This window comes from Mesoplodon bidens (genome assembly GCF_964165515.1).
Source record: "Mesoplodon bidens genome assembly, chromosome: 12".
NCBI classification, from domain to species: Eukaryota; Metazoa; Chordata; class Mammalia; order Artiodactyla; family Ziphiidae; genus Mesoplodon; species Mesoplodon bidens.
This window is the reverse complement of record NC_138168.1, coordinates 68781714-68800944: the sequence shown is the minus strand read 5'-3', so window position 1 is coordinate 68800944 and position 19231 is coordinate 68781714. Positions and strand designations below refer to the sequence as shown.

Genomic DNA, 19231 nt, shown 5'->3' with positions numbered 1-19231 from the left:
CTGGGTAGACAGGAATTGGGAGGGTGGGGAGAGAGTCACAATTCAACCCATTACATTAAATTATAGATGTTTTAACCTGTAGCTTGGTTAGATGGTAATAGGCAAGAAGCTGTCATTGATCATTATTAATTTTGCATATTCTGTTATATAATTATTATATAACTTATCACATTGTATTACAGTTCTTTATTTACCTACTTGCCTCTTGCATTAAATCATAAGAAGGCAAATATTGTCTTTTTTTCCTGATATAATGCACCTAACAAAATGGTTATTTATGTTATATTAATATACATATCTACATATATCACAGCAAAAAATGAATGGAGTAGGTTAGAAGGATAGAATCTTAGAGTAATTTAGTCCCTACCTTCAATCCACACCTTTACAGGTCATGAATTGCTCTGGAGACCAGCTAGATAAGCCTACAGATGTGGCTACAGTCATGTTCTCTTTACTTTCCAGTTCGGTGTGCTTTCTAGCACATCAAGTCATCTCTATATTAAAAGGTTTAACTGTGAGTATTCATAGAGTGCTGTTAAAAGCACGCAACCACCCCAAACCCTGGGTACTAACCTATGTTCAGAAGCCTTAACTCTCCAGGGTGTAGAATTTCTCTCGCTGTGTGCAATTTTAAAAGTTGAATCTAACCCACAAGAATACTTTCAGGAATATCTTTGCAATTCATACATTGCATAGAAGACCACTTGAGATAGGAAAGGATGAAGAATGACTCCCACCATCTGTGGGGAGGGTCACATGTTGAGATGGGAAAGGCTGAATCAGGTGGTTTGACTTTGATCTTGAGGCAGCTGCTACTTAGTTGAGCAAATCATCTGAATGGGTTTCCCCAATGAGATGAGCTGGTTCCTTCCAGTTCTGTTCTAAGAGTTAATATCACTGTTTGTCATTCCACATGCAGGTTTCTTTTCATCCCAACTAGCTTCTGGCTAAGAACCTCTTCCGTTTCTCTGTGGTCATAGCAACTAGTACAGTGACTTCCTCATGGTAGGGAACTTTTTTTTTTTTGCGGTACACGGGCCTCTCACTGTTGTGGCCTCTCCCGTTGCGGTGCACAGGCTCCGGACGCGCAGGCTCAGAGGCCGTAGCTCATGGGCCCAGCCGCTCCGCAGCGTGTGGGATCTTCCCAGACCTGGGCACGAACCCGTGTCCCCTGCATCGGCAGGCGGACTCTCAACCACTGAGCCACCAGGGAAGCCCTGGTAGGGAACTTACTAACCAGGCCCTGCTAGTGGTACTGGAAGATGAAGAGCAGAAACCCAGCTAGGCTATGCTGAACCTCATGTCGAAAGCCAAAAGGCTCAGAGCATCCATCGTATGTAGCCAGGGCTGCAGCAGGCACCCCAGGACACAGACAGATAGATTGGTTCTGAGTCAGTTTCCTGTATCCTGTGGAGTCAAAAGGAAGACCTGCACACAGCAACGGGCCTTGTGAACAATGGTCACTTCCTGTGACCAGGAGAGCCTGAGGGCCGGGGGGTGGCCACTCACGGTTCAGACAGCACTTTCAGGCAGGGTGCTCCTGAGGCCACATCTGTAGACTGTTTCTCTTCAGATCTGCAATAAAACTTCTCTCTCTTTTTAACCTGTGTTAAAGAGTTTACAGTGAAGTAAACCTTGAACTTGCAAGAGTGCATTTAGCTTTCCCGTGGAGGGGGAGATAAGTAATACTCTGCTTATGGGTACAGAAGCGTTGGATATTCACATACTCCGATGCCAACTTAACTATATTAATCTTTGTTTCCTCGTGTGAAAAATGGCAGTGCCATAGAAGTTTTAAAAACCCTCCACACGCAAGAGGGAGGGGATATGGGGATATATGTGTATGTATAGCTGATTCACTTTGTTGTAAAGCAGAAACTAACACAGCATTGTAAAGCAATTATACTCCAATGAAGATGTTTAAAAAATTTTTTTAATTAAAAAATAAATTAAAAACCCTCCACGTTTTTTATCCTAACACACAAGTATATTAATAGTAGTAGTAATAGTGGTAGTCGACGCTTTTGTAGTGCTTTTACTATTTGGCACTGTTTTGAGCACTTCACACATATCCACCCATTTATGAGGACTCAGCTGTGTGCACCATTTCATATCATAATGCTCAGTGCTAATTCTGTACCAGTGTATGAGTTGTTCCACATCAGAAAAAAAGAGTGTGACTAGCAAAAGAATAAAGATGTCAAAGAATAGTTGTGAGAATTAATAGCAAACAGTGAAACCGAATCGAGTGATTTCTTTTTTGTGTTGTGGATCACGTGAGGTGCTCCATCTGCTGCGATGGAAAATGCTGAGAGAGAAGAGAAACCAACGGGCTGGCTCTCGTGCTGCCCCGCACTGGACCACACGAACATGGACTGCTCACCCCCGGCTCCCCTCACTTTCCAAGAGGATCGTGGCTGATTTCCAGGGTGTGAAACTCCGTATGAAAGACAGGGAGGTGTCAGCAGGTCAGCCCAGAGAGCTGGGGATTGGGCAGTGGCTTCCTGTAATCCCAGGCGCCGGCTGACTGCCCCGCTCTTGGCAGTGAGGGCTGGGAGGTGGGCTGGGAGACAGCTTTGCTAGCGCTGCAGCCCGCACCGGCCCGTGGAGCACTGGCCCCTCATGGAACTGCCTCACTATGTTCTGCCTGAAAGGTGAGGGGGCTTCGGGCCCACTGGGGTGGCGAAGCTACAGATAGAAAAGTGTTCGTTTGGCGTCAGAGTCTAAATCCCAGGGCTAGTTCTCTTAAAATCAGTTTGAGGGAGTTCTGTTAAGCATGAAAGTGAAAAAGTCATTGTTCTTTTTTGGTTGCAAACAGGAAGAAAGACCTCCTGCTGGGGAGATGGAATTTTTCTTTTAGACAGAGAGGATATTTCTCTGTTTGGATGCGTTTTGGATGTGTTTTGTCATAGACAAAAGTAATTAAAAGTTTAGAATGGAAGGAAACTTAATAGTCTAAGTGGGAATGGTTTACAGCTGTAGTATGAGTCCTGTTAGAGAAGTTTTCATGTGATGATTTGCTTGTGTAAAGGGTTAGAGTGAATAGAAAGGGGGAAGCGATTCTATTGCTTTCAGCTTTAATGTGTGAATCCAGGAATTAAACTAATTTTTATCGTAGAGCAGACTTCTCATTCTAGCTATGTGTGTATGGATTATAGTACTTTGGGAAGTACTGGAAGATGGGGAATACATGAATATATGTAGTGATTCCCCCATTAGTTGGAGAGTATTTTCTCTTTTTAGGCAGTTATTTTTTCTTCAACACTATTTTTCTTCCAACTCTTGTCATAATGTAATTAATTTAAGCATTTAAGAATGTGTTTTTTGATGATATTGTTGGAATGGGGGAGTTAAAATGAATTTCCTTGGAACCAGAGTAGACTATTTTGTTCATATCTTTTGGTGTATATCATTGTGTTGATCTGAAATTCTTGATGGCTTTTCAATTTTTGGAAATAGAGTGGTCCTGGCTTGCTTTGCTGATTTGCCGCTTTGTCCTGAGTCTATTACTGAGGTGTAGACCAGGGTTCTCTAGTCTCAGCCTTTACAGATTTAACCCTGACACCTTAAAAACCACCCAAGTCTTTAATATTAAACTTTGAGTTTAGGTTATTTGTTTATATGGTTGGTATAAATTTGATCAAATCGATGGGGTAAAAGCAGAAAAGAACATCACATCTTTCTCTCCCTAAGAATTCAACTAGGGGCTTCCCTGGTGGCACAGTGGTTAAGAATCCATCTGCCAATGCAGGGGACACGGGTTCGAGCCCTGGTCCGGGAGGATGCCACATGCTGCGGAGCAACTAAGCCGTGCACCACAACTACTGAGCCTGTGCTCTAGAGCCCACGAGCCACAACTACTGAGCCAGCGTGCCACAACTACTGAAGGCCACACGCCTAGAGCCCGCCACAACTAGAGAAAGCTGCACACGGCAACGAAGACCCAATGCAGCCCAAAATAAATAATAAATAAATAAATTTATTTAAAAAAAGAATTCAACTAATTCTTACTCTAAAGTGTATCTAGTTGCAATTAGGAGCCCCATCAGCAGAAATGAATTTGAATATTTCTGAAGAATAATTTTAGGTGAAATGAGTTATGGGCTTTCCTGATGCTTTCTCAAAAAATTGTTTGCTCAAAAAAAAAAATAACCACGAAGAGCCAAAATTCAGTATCATTGGATGAGTGTGCCTCCTAACCGAGTGTCATTTCCCCAGCTGAAATCATTATGATCTAATGACAGCTTCCGGTTTAGGATTTTTAATTGAATGCAGGTGTGGAGTTGTTGCAGGGCATGACTTCCGCTGCTTCAGCGTGTGTGCCTCCACCCATTCCCATCACGGGAATTTCATTTTATTAAAGAATCTATCCATTTCATCGACTCTTAGTTTCCGAGGTAACTTGGGAGATTTTAGAAAGTCAAGTGAATGGCATGTGATGACAACTGAATGCTTTTATGCTGAAGTGTGTGTTCTCATCAGGACTCCACAATCCCTTTTAAAAAACAACAACCCACTTTCCCATCTCCCAGCAGCCAGGACAACAGTTGACATTTTGCTCTCTTCCTGTGATTTATAGCCTCTTGATTTACAATAATGATTTTTAGGTTGCCCTCTGTCCTACATGTGAGGCTAACCCAAGATAAAGTCATGGTGAGTGCGATTAAACACAGGAATATTGAGGGCTGCTTGTGTTGCTTTGTGTTCTTACTGCATTTGTGTTTCCCTCTATTGGAGGCTTTTTCAGAGGACTTCATTAATTGGCCTGTTTCTGTGGCTCCCTGAGGTTCTAGGAACTATTGGTTATGATTAGCGTGGATATTAAAGGAAGCATGATTGCCCTTCTTTTGGGTTCAGTTGTGTCTTTGTGTATTTCTTTTTGTGTGTGTGTGTGTGTGTGTGTGTGCGCTACGCGGTGCTCTCACCGTTGTGGCCTCTTCTGTTGCGGAGCACAGGCTCAGCGGCCATGGCTCACGGGCCCAGCCGCTCCGCAGCATGTGGGATCTTCCCGGACCGGGGCATGAACCCGTGTCCCCTGCCTCAGCAGGCGGACTCTCAACCACTGCGCCACCAGGGAAGCCCTGTGTATTTCTTTTAATTGTTGAAGAAAACACATCAGACAGCCTCCCACATGGATGCAGGGTTTCCTTTTCTCCATTTATACTACTTTTTTTCTGAAGTCATGTCTACTCAGCTTTTGGTCAATTTGGTGCTAGAAAAAGTGCCTTCTTGGAAGAGAGATGTCATCTCTGTCACTGTTGTTGGCTATAATAGCTCGTATAGTTACAATCACCCTCTACTGTTGCCACTGAAATAGCTCAGATACATTCACTCCACACACGTTTGCTTCCTATGGGCAACATCTGAGCTCCCAGTCTCTGGGAAGATGTTCTCTCAAGTTCTGCCAAGGTCCCTGTCGTTAACAAAGCCGAGGTGTGTTGTTCCTTCACTGTGTAATCAGCAGTCTGGGAAGTGAGTTTCCAGCCAGTCAAATAATATGATTCACAGGAAACTACCATGCATATGTTGTATACCATTCATGGATGACTTTATTCAAAAAATTAGAATAAAATATTTTTACCTCCAGAACTGCATGGAACATAATTAAGTTTCTTCGAGATGATTCAGAAAATGCAGATTTCTTAATTACAGTGCACCAGCTTCATCTTTATACATATTAATTATCTTTCCAGTACATCTCTAACGCTGAAGACTATCTTTTTCTTTTAATTTCCAATCTATCACAGATAAGTATCTTGTGAAACATAAAATCACATGCTGTGGGCTGTCACCACAATGTCAAACAGGTGTAATAAAGTTCTTAAACATTTTATTTCATTTTCTGTAGTAATCTTACTGTAGACTGGTAACAAAGCGTTGGCACTTGTAAGTAGATAAATCTGTATAGTTAGTAGACACTTCTGTGTTAGTTTCCTAGAGCTGCTATAACAAATTACCACCAAGTGAGTGGCTTAAAACAGGAATTTCTTCTTTCAGTTCTAGAGGCTAGAGTGTGACCTCAGGTACTGGCAGGGTCTTGCTCCCTGTGAAGTCTCTAGGGCAGAATCTTTCCTTGCCTCTTCCAGTTTCTGGAAGGTATTTCATGGCTTGTGGCAGCACCTATGCCTCTGTCTTCACATGGCCTTTCTACCCGTGGGTCTCTCTGTGACTCTCTGTCACTTGATTTTCTTATTAGGACACCTGTCATTGGATTTAGGGTCTATGCTAATCCAGTATATGACCTCATCTTAACTGACTACATCTGCAGACTCTACTTCCAAATCAGGTCACATTCTGAGGTTCCCAGTGGACATGGATTTTGGGGGGGACATGAGTCACTCTATGAGAATGGACCACGCATAGTCACATGGATTGAGGGTAGCATTATAGGAGGTGTATTTAATGGAGAGCTGTAAGAATGGCTGTCCAGTGTAGCTGCTGTGATGATGTATTTGAAATGTGTAGCATTGCAAGTTTGACAAGTTTGTATGTGTAGGTAGAAGGGTTGAGTGTACCCACTACGATCAGTCATGCAAAAGAAAATGTTGCCTTTTTATTTCCTATAAAGGATCCAGTTTCCTTCATGTGCTCTGATCCTGCTGAGACGGGGAAAAACAAAAAACAAAATTGAACTTCAGTTCACTGCCGTCAACTCAGTGTGAGCCAAAAATTTAAACAGTTGCATTAGCTAGCTCAGGCTGTTGGATGAATCGGTCTCTCAGAATTCTCCTATTATCTCCTCTCCAAAGTGGATTCTGTTAAATTCCTCCCTTATTAATATAACAGAAGTGATGCATACTACGTTATGTACTTTTGAATCATTGACTTTCTCATTACCTAATTTTTGAAATGTTGAAGCAGGATACTTCCGTGTAGTTGCGTTTAAAACATAAGGTATTTTTTTTTTTTTTTTTTTTTTTTTTTTTTGCGTTACATGGGCCTCTCACTGTTGTGGCCTCTCCCGTTGCGGAGCACAGGCTCCGGACGCACAGGCTCAACAGCCATGGCTCACGGGCCCAGCTGCTCCGCGGCATGTGGGATCTTCCCAGACCGGGGCACGAACCCGTGTCCCCTGCATCGGCAGGCGGACTCTCAACCACTGCGCCACCAGGGAAGCCCCATAAGGTATTTTTTAAACCTCACTCTTAATATGGAAAGGATTAATACATACATCCTTTTGTACTCTAAGAATAATTTCAGTACGTTTCGTGAGAATCGTGAATCTTAAGTTTCTGAATTTAATATTGATTTTACCTGGCCGGCATTCTCTCCAGGGATTTAAACCTGGCTTTGGGGTTGGACTAGATTCTTTCCCTTCCTCTCCTCTTACTGTCCTCCAAGATCCAGAAATTGAGTTTCATGGATTGGAAAAGTGGTGCATTCTGTACAGTGGGTGTATCCCAGCTGCCTACATACTCAGCATGGTAGGGTCCTGTCTGCATCCTTTTCTGCTTCACAAGTTACAGATTTAGGAAAGCCTTTAGGTTGTCCAATAATAGCAGAGTTATGTTGGAGATTACAGCTATGAGCTATGTCAGGCATGTATTTCTGCTCCCGAGAGGGCAGTTCATCGTAGAAATTCAGCTCTGTCCTTCCTCCTCGCGCACCCTGGAACAGATCACAGGCCTCTTTCCAGTTGTCTCGTGTATGTTGTACATGTAAAAGAATTCCTTAGATTCTTTTCTTGGCAACATTTGGAAAATAATGTCTGGAATCAGAAACAGATTTGTTATTTCTGTGCTGAAACAAGTGCATTTTTCAAGTTAGCAAGCAACCATTTGCTCTGGAAGGTTCCCCACCCCTTCTTAAATCCAGTAATAACCTGTCAAGTAAGTGTTGAGCGAAGTTTATGCTATTTTACTATTTGATTCTGAGCATCATTTTAAAAGGCTTGAACAATCAAAATGCAAAGTGACCTTGGGCATATTGCATCTGTGTGAATCTGGACATTTCATTATCATACATTCAGATTTTGAGTTTTACTTAAATTAGGAGCAGCCTTTAGGACCATAGTCCTGCAAGCCTCTCCTCCTTTCATTTAAACATTGCATATAATTGCTAGCCGATAACCTATAGCTACCAAGAGGAATTCACACTTGCTAAATCTGCAATTTCAAGTAGCACTTTTAATAAACACACTGATGATATCATGCATTTTTCAAACTGGCGGGCAAAGCCCTTGAAATTTAATAAACCAAACAAAGCTGGCCCTTTATTTCCTTTGTCTTTCCCTTGAAAACTTTCTCATGCTTTCAATTCTCTTTCTTCCTTCCACTACTAATCAAAATCTTGCTTTTAAATATGTTGCAGTAGAAGCCAGATCACTGTGCTGAAGAGGTGATATAATAAAAACTAGGAGATGCCATCCTTAAGGAATGAAGGAGCAGTTAACAGAGCTTTGCTGCCTGAAGCACGCAGGGCTGGGGGTCTGCTTGTCTGTGGAGCATGCTCTGTGCAAAGATAGTGCCCTGGGTGATTTGGTGGAACTGAATCAAATGACTCGAATTACCAAAAGCTTTGGCAGAGGTTTCTGTTAGCTTCTCCATTTGAATATCTCCTGTCCCATTTTTACCTATTTTTGTTTTCTTTATTTGCTGATTCCCGTGTCTCTTTTTTTCTAGTTTTTCCCCTTCCTCCTCTCCTCGTCCTCTGATTGCTCACTGAGGGGGCTGCATTATACCTAAGCTGTCTTGAACTCCCTCTGCTTACAAAGGTGCAGATCAGTAATCTGCACACGCGTTAGTAAAAGTGATAGTTAATAGACGAAGGCAGATGGACCAGTGTGATAAAGGCAATTTACCACTCAGGACATCATGTCACCACCATCAGCCAGGCACAAAGGTACGCAGGGGTATGTATTTTTCTATTTTAAACATCAGGAGAAAATACTGCCGGAACAACCTAAGGGCCTTTCAGCAATTAATAGCTTTTGCATGATTGAACGTATTGGGGACGCAGGGTAGGAAGGGTAGGAAGATGGATATTCCTAGATTTGAAAAATGTCCATTGTTTTATAAAATCATAAAATCATAGCAGTTGGATTTGAAATGAAGAGGTTTTCATTTGACAGGCAGTAGTATAATGACCAACTATTGGGTATCATATTTGCAATGTCCATTCTCCATCTGCTGATTATGTCATGTTTATTGGGTTTTGTTAACTTAAACTGGGTTTAGAATTTGTATTGTTGTTACTGTCAAAATGTGGCAAATACTGTGAGCCATGGAGACAAAGGCCACGCTGGCTTGAATGAGGACTCAAGTTGGGGGGTGGGCTTGAGTGCTTGTGGCCACTTCTTCATTGGAATGTCTTCTTATAACAAAAAGATATAAATAGCATAAATGGAGCTTTAGAAACTGGGAGTTGAAATATAGTTTAAGTGAATTTATATTTAAGTGGAGTATGGTTTTCAAAGGTCAGATTATATATTACATGTTTGTTCTTGAGAGATTTGGCAAGAGGCAAGACAGCATTTGGAAACAAAAGAGAAAAACTCCCTCCTCTGATGACCATAAGAGGACATCTATGCTCCTTGTGGTTTTATTTCACCGAGTGAAACTGTGCAAGCTTTGGAAACTTTTAGAATGAAAGTTGGGACACCTGCCTCTGCTGTCTGATGTGTGGAGGGGGAGGGGCGGAGGGCTGCCCTGCGACTTGCCCGGGGTGTTCTTAGGAGAGGGAAGAGAGAGGGGGTCCAGAATGGTTAAGGTGGCTTCAGGAAAGGCAGGAGTCCAGGAGATTCCAGAGTGGGTAGAAAGTTGGCTGGGGAAACTGAGAAGCTGAGAATAGTGCCTTTTCTGTTTTCAAACAGAAAAGGTTCCTCAGCAAATGAAAAGGGAGCCTCAGAAGATGCCTGTGAGGTGGCATGGTGAGGGAGAACAAGGCATGTGGGAGCACCTAGCCCCAGATGGTACTCCGTCTCGCCTTCCTTGGCCATCACTTACAAATTTGGAGTTTTTCTTTAACCCATTCCTCATTTCTAAGAGGACAAAGGAGGCTCTAGTTCCTTCTTTTCCTGCAAAAGTGTTGCTATAACAGAATACCTAGTTTTATGCAAAAAAGGCCAATATTATCCCAAGGTGGCTAATTTATATATCTAGATTCATACAAAATTTGTTGATGTTCTGAAATACCTCTGAGGTTCATCACATCTGACCAAACTGTTTTGACAGAACTTAGGGTGTGAGTATTAATTCATCAGATGTTAATGGGTACTTACCATGTGCCTGGCTCCCCGCCGCCCCAGGAAAGCCTTCCATCTCCCACGGTCCTGGACTTCTCCCAGGCCCAGGACTCCTTGGCACCCAAGACCTTTCCAGCTGCTTCCCTGTCCTCTGAAAAGGCACTACTGCTTGCTCCTGATTTGGGGGTGCCTCTTTCCCCAAGATTGACTTTGAGAACAAAGCAAAGCCAGAGACTTTTTAAAGGGTTTCCCTGCTCATGATGACCCAGATAACAAAACATTAACAGATTAATCTATGAAGAAGATTCAAGAAATCCCAGCTCTGTCCGTTAATAACATAAGCTTCAGTAAAGATCTCCTTAGCTATGAGAGTAGCAGCTACCTGACAAAAGATCAAGGATTAAATAATAACTTACATAAAATGCTGGACCTTTGCTCACAAGTATGTAGTAATGTTAGTTAGATGTGACCTCTCTAAGTGCTTCATAAAGTTACTGATTAGACTTACCTTGGGCTTGTGAAAGTAAAGACCCACTTCTACCACAATGTGCGAATACAATGTAACTATCATATATAGTGAAAAAAGGCAGATATACTTCTGGTTTTTCATTGCAACATATTTCCACCAACTTTTGTAAAGTTTTCTGGAATCACCCGTTGTATAAATACACCCAGATGAATACAAAGAACCATAAGTCACATATACTGGCAAATGAGCACTGTAGCAACACAAATATTTTGAAAGCGGGGGAGGCCAAGGAGAGTATCCTGACGCGGTTCTAACTGCTCCAGTGGAAGTGTTTGCTCCCACAGCAGTGGGGACGAAAACCATTCCTTTTTGGAAATGGAAATGTTCCTGGCAGAACAAATACTTGATAAAAGTTTAAAACAAGATTTGGTCTGCTCGTATGGTGCCTTTTATAAAACTGCTTTGTATTCAGAAAAATCTCTGCATATCTATAGACAAGAGGAACGGATGGATGGGTAGTTTTATCCTTCATAGGTAGACATGTCCTTATTTCAGGTTGACCGTTGAGGAATCGGTAACTGGCTCTCCTTAATCGCTGGAGTATTTCTCCTTTCACTCAATTCTTTCTTCCATTGTTAATTGGCCCATTTTCCACCTCAGAGAGAACAGGTTAGTGAGTGTAGGAGTTGTCCAGCTGAATTGTCAGTAAATTACAAAGAGAGTTAAAAAAAAGTAGCAGACTCGAAAAATGACATTGTGTGTCCATTCCTCCAAAAAAGCAGGGTCCATAAACGCCGGAAGGACTGAATGCAGATGAGTACATTTTTGACGGCTTTCAGCATGATTTAAAGCATTGGTTAACACGAGATAAAACATTAGTTTGATATTTGCCATCACCTTTAGGTTTGGGATTATATGATTACAACAGAGACAGCTTCTTTTCAGTCACTTGTTGTGAACATCTAAAGCTTAAGGTCCAGTATGTTTTCTGCTTCCCACAGAAAGTTAATGTTGGTATGGCAGACATTATAAATCTTTATTTATATGCTTTTTTGGCTTATAGTAACAAATTTGGCTAGAAGTGAGTTTGTCTTAGTTGCTCCCCGCCCCTCACTCACCTTCATGAAATCGTTGAATAGATCCATTGTTGGAGTGTTATCTGCAAAAGATAAAGTGTCTGTGAACTGAGGGGAAAACAGGAGCCCCTAAAATAGATGAGATTCCTTTGGCACATGACATACCAAAGGGTTCTCCCCAACTGCTATTTTGGACAGTGTTTGACTAGGTTTTCTTTAATTTTCCCTTTCCCTCATTTCAACACTGGAAAGTGACCTTCCTGCTCTGTGTATGAAGACCAGCTACCTTTCTCTGTCTCCCGCTTGATACTGGCCCCTAGCAACTCTGTGATGTCTGCAATTAGGTCAGGCTGTAGGCATGCCCGATAGAGAAGCGAGAGAACAGGCAGGCTTCTCTCTGCCAGAGTCATGCTTCCTCACTGCACAGCGAGAATTCTCATGTCAATTCTAAGATAATTCTCTAATCAGTGTCAAGAGCCCTTCGCTGCTTTTCAGTAAGGGAATCTAGTATTTGTGATGTACTGACAATTCCCACATTTCTATCTTCAACTGGGACCTCTCCCCTAAATTTCAAATGTGAATATCCAACTGGCTCCTTCACGTTTCCAATTGGATGTCTGAAGGACTTCATGAACTCTCCTGGTCCCCTTCCTGCTTTGTCCCCACATCTGTCCCACTGCAACCTTCCTCATTTCCATAGGTGGCAAATCCACTTTTGCAGTTGAGCAGGCTATAAACCTTGAAGTCATATATGATTCCTGTTTCTCTCCTAACCTCCCCCGTTTAATGTCAGAAAATCCTATTGACTCAATTAAAAAAAATCTTTTCTGGGATCTGACTACCTCTGGCCACCTCCACTGCCAGCTCCTTGCCGGGTCTCACCTGGACGACTATCACAGCTTCCCTTGACAGCCCGTTTTCAACCCAGTAGCCAGAGTGAACCTTTGAAAACCTAAGTGAGCTCATGCCACTCCTTTGCTCAAGACACCTTTCACTCAGAGTAAAAGCTCAAGCCTTGGCAATTTCTCGTTATTTTGGGAACATCAGTCACAGGCCAAAACTAAACCATAGAGGAGAAAAGTGGTTTTCTAAGAACCACAGAACTTGTAGCTGTGTCAGATCCTTTATTCTGGCAGAAAATGAAAAGGTTTCCTTGCTGAAACCACAGCCCCAGGTGAGTAGTGTTCTTGTCCGGTGCTCGTGGAAGGTGTGGTCTTTAATGAGATGCCTTCATCTTTTCTGCAGTGGGAGTGAAGATCATTCCAATCTGTCTCATTTTATCATCAAATGTAGCTATTTGTGTATTTAATGTAGCTACCAAGGTGTACCTTTAGTTTTTAAGAAATAAATTTGATAAGAGAGTTTCTGTTGGAATTTTGGAAAATTGATTCCCATGGCTTTTTTTTTTTTTTTTTTTTTTTTGGATAGGGATTAAGTTAGAACTAAACAGTAGGGAGCCTATCCATATTAGGAAGCTAACAGAAATATTTAATAAGCAGCTCACAGTTTTTATTCTTATGCATATACTTGTTTTGCTGAGCCTTGGTTTGTTATAAGGAATATCAAAAAGTCCTCTCATGATAAGTGCTTGATACTTTACTCTTTCATAGAACCCCGGATTTTTTTTTTCCCCTTTCATAGCATTATTAAAATGGAGGGCAGGCTCTGACCCACTCATTGAGTGAGATTTGCAGGTTCTTTGTGACATACCATGTCATGTGTTTGGCAGTGAAAGGTGCTGTGGCTTCCCCACTAGATTCTTAGCTCCTTGGGGGCTTATCCCGTTATCTTGACCAAGAAAGAATTCCAATTGGTATCTGTGATTAAAGGAATGAAATGTAATATTTAACCTAGTTTAGGTGGAAAGGACTTCATCCATCACTCTCCATGAAAGTAAATGGACTCTTCTGAGGATAACTGAAAATAGAAAAGTGGATTTTTCTACTTTCAATGGGACTGAAAATATGCAGGCAATAAGCAGAGCAAGAAAGATTTTTAACTTTCAAAGTTTTACTTTCTATACAACCTGATAGAAAAACCTAGTGCAACGATTTCAGCCATTAATGGCTTGTTAAGAGGGGGAAGCTGATCAGAGAGGAGGAGGAAGGTTAATGTGTTTCTAGAAATTCAAACATTCAGAACAAATGAGTCTAGACTTTGTGGTGACAGGGAGGGAGACATGCTTCCCAGGTACCTTCTTGGTCTTTGAAGGGGCAGGTCACCATCAGGGAAATGGCCAGTCCCCTGCTGGCTCCTCTCAAGCACCGTCCTGAAGTGGTTACACTTCTCCTAAAGGACCGGGGATTTACTCACCAAGGAGAAGCACAGCCTTTAAGCACTTTCTTCCCTCTTGAGTTTTCAATTGGAAAAAAACAAAAATAAAACAAAACAAAAAACTCCGCTCCAATGCATAGTCCCATGAATGGCCCATTCATGGGACTGTAGATAAAAGGAAAGTGATAAAATTATCTTTAGAAATATGAGATTATTTTCTCTTAGCAAGTCATCATTTAAATATGGGACTTTTTCCTTTTTATATCTATTTAAATATTTCTCTTGAAATTTTATCTCATTTGACCTTCCTGATTCTAAATTTTCAGATCCACTGGATTATTTTCTAGGCTTCCCCTGTATGCATTTCACTCTATTTCCATTACAACACTTGTTCCCCGTTTTCTCCGTCAATATGCTTGCAACTTGGTCCCTGTGTTTTTCTGTCCGTGTTAGGTACTATGAGAACAAGCTGGTTAGTATTCAGGACCTTATATCAGAGTGTACCTAGAGGTGCTTTATTAATATCTGTTAGTGAATGAGTGCTTAGCTGCATTAAGGACTTTATTTCTTCCCCTTTACCTCTGTGAACTACTATGGTTATTAAAAATTACAGGAACTTTAACCTGTAGGTTGTGTTTTCAGCTCAAATAAAATGAAAACGGTGGACCCATCCATCATTTTAATGACCAGTTGAGATCTTACTAAAATGCACATTCAGGATGGTGAGCCTGAAATCTGCATGATTAACCACTCGTGATTAACCACGAGTAAAATTTTTGCAAGTGAAGCAGAAAGACTCTTAACCTAGGAGTCAGAGAGAGTTTCTCATCCTGAGTCTATCATTTACTGACTCTGAGGAAGCCACTTACCCACTGAGCCATTTTCCCCATCTAATAAATAGAAGTGGCTGCCCTGCCTACTTGATGGGGTGATTTTGTGGGAATCAAATGAGATAAAGTACCTGGAATGTTATTGGGGAAACTGGCAATTCTCTTGCTTCCTCCTCTTTCATTTTCCTATACTTCCTGTCAATTCCACCTTTTTAATATGTTCTGGAACCTGCCTCTCGTCTTCATCCCCTGGGCTAGCACTGCCTTAGTGTGATGACTTAGCATTTCATGCTTTTATTGGTTTATTGGGAGTCTAACTTTCTAATTCTAGGCTAATTGCTCTCTGATCCCCTACTTCAGACCCTATCCAGAATGTAACAGACCTCATCGTGTTTCTTCTCTTACTGTAACTCTTCAGTCCCGTCCCCCACCCATAACATTGCCTTCAGGATAAAGTTTAACTTCTTTAATATGATGCAGGGGAGCCCTTTATAAAAGAGCATCTCCCTGTTTTCCTCTTCAGCCTCAATTCTCACTTGCCTCTTCCCCCATCCCCATTCACCACTTTTGCTCATCTTTCTTTGCACGTGTCAGGACCCTCAGCTTAGGAGGACTATCTGTTTCTCCCGTCACATCTACCTAACATTTAGATTGGACCGACAGGACTTAGTTCATACATTACCTCGTCTTGGAAGCTGTCTATCTCTAACATTCCAAAGCCGGTTTTTAAGCCCTCCTCCGTGCTGCCTGTCACATTGTCATGCAGCTGTCTGTCTTCTTGTGCTGGGCAATAGGAACCTAGAAGGCAGGGCATGTGTATCAGTCATTGGGCTTGATGCCAAGAATCACATAAGACTTCATTGAGGTAATTCATTCATATTTGAAAATCTTTAAAAATATGAGGGAAAATTCTGGTGTATCATCTGGCTTAGTATTAGAAGCAAAATAGAAAACATTAGCCTGCCCGTGTATAAAGTTATAAACTGTTCACACCTGGGATACTGAGGCTCATTTCCAACTGTTCTCTTTAAGGAGGTTCCAAGGAGTTGAAATGCATTAAGAATTGCACAAGTAAGATTTTTTTTTTTTGTCTGGAAAGAAGTAACTATGCCAAAAAAAAGTTCTAAAGTAATTTGGGTTTTACCTGGGAAAACCATGTTTGGGATGCAGGACCACATTATTCTGTAGGGATAAATGACGCGGATATTGTCAACCAAAGCCAGGTGTTCCGGGTCTAGGGATTTATGACCTGGATGGTGGCGCATACCAAAAATATTAACCCATTCAAGACAAGTACAGATAAACAATTTAATGATGGAGCCATAATTGATTATCAGGCTAAGATAGTATGTTTGAGGCTTCTGGAATGAGGAATCCAAATCATGGAATACCAACCGTGGTATGCAGACTTTGGCCTCGTGATGTCCATCAGCTGGCGCCATGCCTGTCGTCTTGTTACACTACATGGCAAAAAGGGACTTCGCAGATGTAATTAAGGTTACTACTCAGTGACCTTAAGAAGGGGAGATTAGCCTGGATTATCTAGGGTGGGCCTCATGTAATCACAGGAGCCTTAAAGAGCAGAGCCGCTGGCGAAGGGGGGTGGGAGAGGCTCCAAGTGTGGGAGGAGTCAGTGTGCTCTTGCCAGCTTGAAGATGGGGGCAGCCACCGGGAAACCTTGAGAAGGAACTGAATTCAGCCAACACCTGAATGAGCTTGGAAGCAGCTCTTGCTCTACAGCCTCCAAGTAAGAGCCCACAGCAGCCGACACCTTGATGTAGGCCTTGTGAGACCCTAAGCAGAGAACCCGGCCAAGCCTGCTGGACTTCAGAGCTGTACAGCCCTGAGATAAATAAGTGGGTATTGTTTTAAGGTGCTGAATTCATGGTATTTTGTTAAAACAAAAATGGGGCTGACATATGGGAGCTTCTTAGTTTGGGAACCTTTCTGTCAGGACACTTGATTTCCAGTGGCCCTTCATATTGAATGGGCTATGTTTGACAGACACTAAAATTAAATGCTCCTTCTGATAGCTGTGAGGGGCTTTACTTCTGGCTGATCTGAGATCTTTCCCTGACCTCCAGAACATCAGAGTTGACCCGAAGCATGCCCGTGAGTGTGTCTTAGACTTCTAAAGGCTCCAGTGGAAAAATCAACCAGGGGAATCTTACGTTATTATATGCTGACTTTGTTCAGGAAAGGTTAACAATAAATCTGAGGAATGAAGATTGTGTTTGGTAGTACAGTATCAAAGGCTCATTCTCAATTTTTCCAAGTGTTGTATAAAAGTAGGACATTTGGGCTTCCCTGGTGGCGCAGTGGTTGGGAGTCCGCCTGCCGATGCAGGGGACATGGGTTCGTGCCCCGGTCCGGGAAGATCCCACATGCCGCGGAGCGGCTGGGCCCGTGAGCCGTGGCCGCTGAGCCTGCGCGTCCGGAGCCTGTGCTCCGCAACGGGAGAGGCCACAACAGTGAGAGGCCCGCGTACTGCAAAAAAAAAAAAAAAAAAAAAAAAAAAAGTAGGACATTTAAGATGTTTACTTCCTTTTAGCATAGTTTCTCTAATATTACCTTTATGAGCGCTATTCTCTGTCAAAGGCCCCGTCAAGCCCCAGATGCTTGAAATATACTAATCTTTTGTTAAGGAAAAGAGAGAGGATTTGATTGTGACTCCATTGAAGAAATACTGTACTGTCATGTTGCAATTCTGAAAGCCATTCATTTTATTTGTGATGTATAGGACAGGCAAAGACTTAAGTCTGGGCCATGCTTTGTCAGTGTGGTGAATTTGTCCATAGTAAATATTAAAACAGTTGACTTGGTATCAAAATAGGAAACAGTTATGTCTGCATAGGATGATAATAGCAGAGTCAGAAATTAACAGAGTTGATAACCCTGCTCACTCACTAGCCTTTGTAGAAATGGACGACCGCCTGAGAGGACAAATGTATCTGTCCCTCTCAGAGCACGAAATAACAACCTTACAGATAATTCTTTGAATGACTAGTTGAAGAATGAAAATTTAAAAGAATGGGCTACTGACCTGATGGGGCAGCCCCGCCAACAAAATTTTTTTTTGCTTGCTTTGCTTATTTTATATGTGTAATGAATTTGAGATATAATTTTGACTTTGGAAATAAGAGTTTCATCTGACCTGCACATTCATTTCATCCCTCAGATATTGTCTACATTTTCTTGTTTTTCTAAGTCAGTCTCTTGTCTTTGTGTCTGCATATTTATTTTTTCAAAAGAAACATTTACTTAGTATGAGAGCAAAGCTCCTGCCCAGTGGTGTTCGAAGACCAGGCTGGCTACTGAATTGTCTCTCTCCATTTCCTTTCTTCCTTGGTCCTCACACTTCCTTGGGCACACTTATTAACCTAGATCTACTTACTTATTGTTTTTCTTCTAAGTATGTTTCATCCCTTCCTTCTGAATGGAAACCTTTGGTTTTTTTCTCTCCATTTTACCACTCTTTATAATTCTTCATTACTCCAGTTTCTCTCTGAGTATTAGGAGTATATTTTAAAAAGAAATATCAGAAACAAAATCTTGATATTTTAGGCTTATCGTATAATCATCTGACATTATATTTACATATAAAGCCTTATAATTATGTCAAATAACTTGGTTTCTCTCCCTGATCCTCTCACCTGAGTCTTATGTGTACAATTTACTAGCACCCAGTAAATTACAAAGTATGAACTGGAAAATGGCCCATGAACCTCAGAGGAGGAATAAAGTAGGAGACAGGTCTGGCATCCAGTTCACAGGCTCTTGTGTGGAGCTGTCTGACCACTGGTGACTTCAGCTCTGCAGGGGACTGTATGGCAGGGGGCAGGAGTCACCTACCTTCCCTGCGTCTCAGCTCTTTCACCTCTAATACACAGATGGTAATTCCCTAACTCGTGAGATTTTCATGCACTTCAGATGGTATAATGCATGTAAAGCTTGCCTGGAACCTGTCTAGACCCAATAACTGTTAACTACCGTTTTCCTCTCTGTCCTGTATGTGTGTTAAATGCCACATAGCCTCTGTTAATCTAACCGCTGTTTGTGACACTGCAGCGTCAAAGAGGATCCTTTCACTCAGCGTTTTCTGTTTCCTAAGTGGATTGGTAGGGATCGTACCCACTTGTTTTTACTCTTCATATGCAGATGCTCTCAGCAAGTGCCCGAACACCGGTAATCCTGCTGCACTCTGACTTGCCAGTGACGGGAGCTATAAATTCAGCTGCTGTGCACGAATGAAAATGAGGGGATTTGTTTTCATAGTGCAGCAAGCCTTATAAGCCTTATTACTCTTTTGTCACTTCATCTTTTAAAAAGAACAGAAACTTTTGCTGCTGTTGCACTTTTGCCTCTCCTGCTTCACTGTCCCAGGCTGCTGGTTGTG

The 19231-nt window shown here is 42.0% G+C and overlaps 1 protein-coding gene across 6 annotated transcripts in view; it reads left to right on the top strand.

Annotated features, from left to right (window-relative positions):
- Positions 1-19231, top strand: part of NHSL1 (NHS like 1) — a 242009-nt gene that overhangs the window by 135307 nt on the left and 87471 nt on the right. The window contains exons 1-2 of one of the 6 annotated variants that reach the window (XM_081250680.1): positions 2583-2657; positions 8625-8844. The exons of 4 other annotated variants lie outside the window; for them this stretch is intronic. In XM_081250680.1, coding sequence (XP_081106806.1) covers positions 8817-8844 — 28 coding nt within the window. In that variant the 5' untranslated portion in view covers positions 2583-2657; positions 8625-8816. Of the gene's footprint in view, positions 1-2582; positions 2658-8624; positions 8855-19231 lie in introns of those variants that run through there. One more of the 6 variants, XM_081250679.1, reaches the window with a different exon arrangement.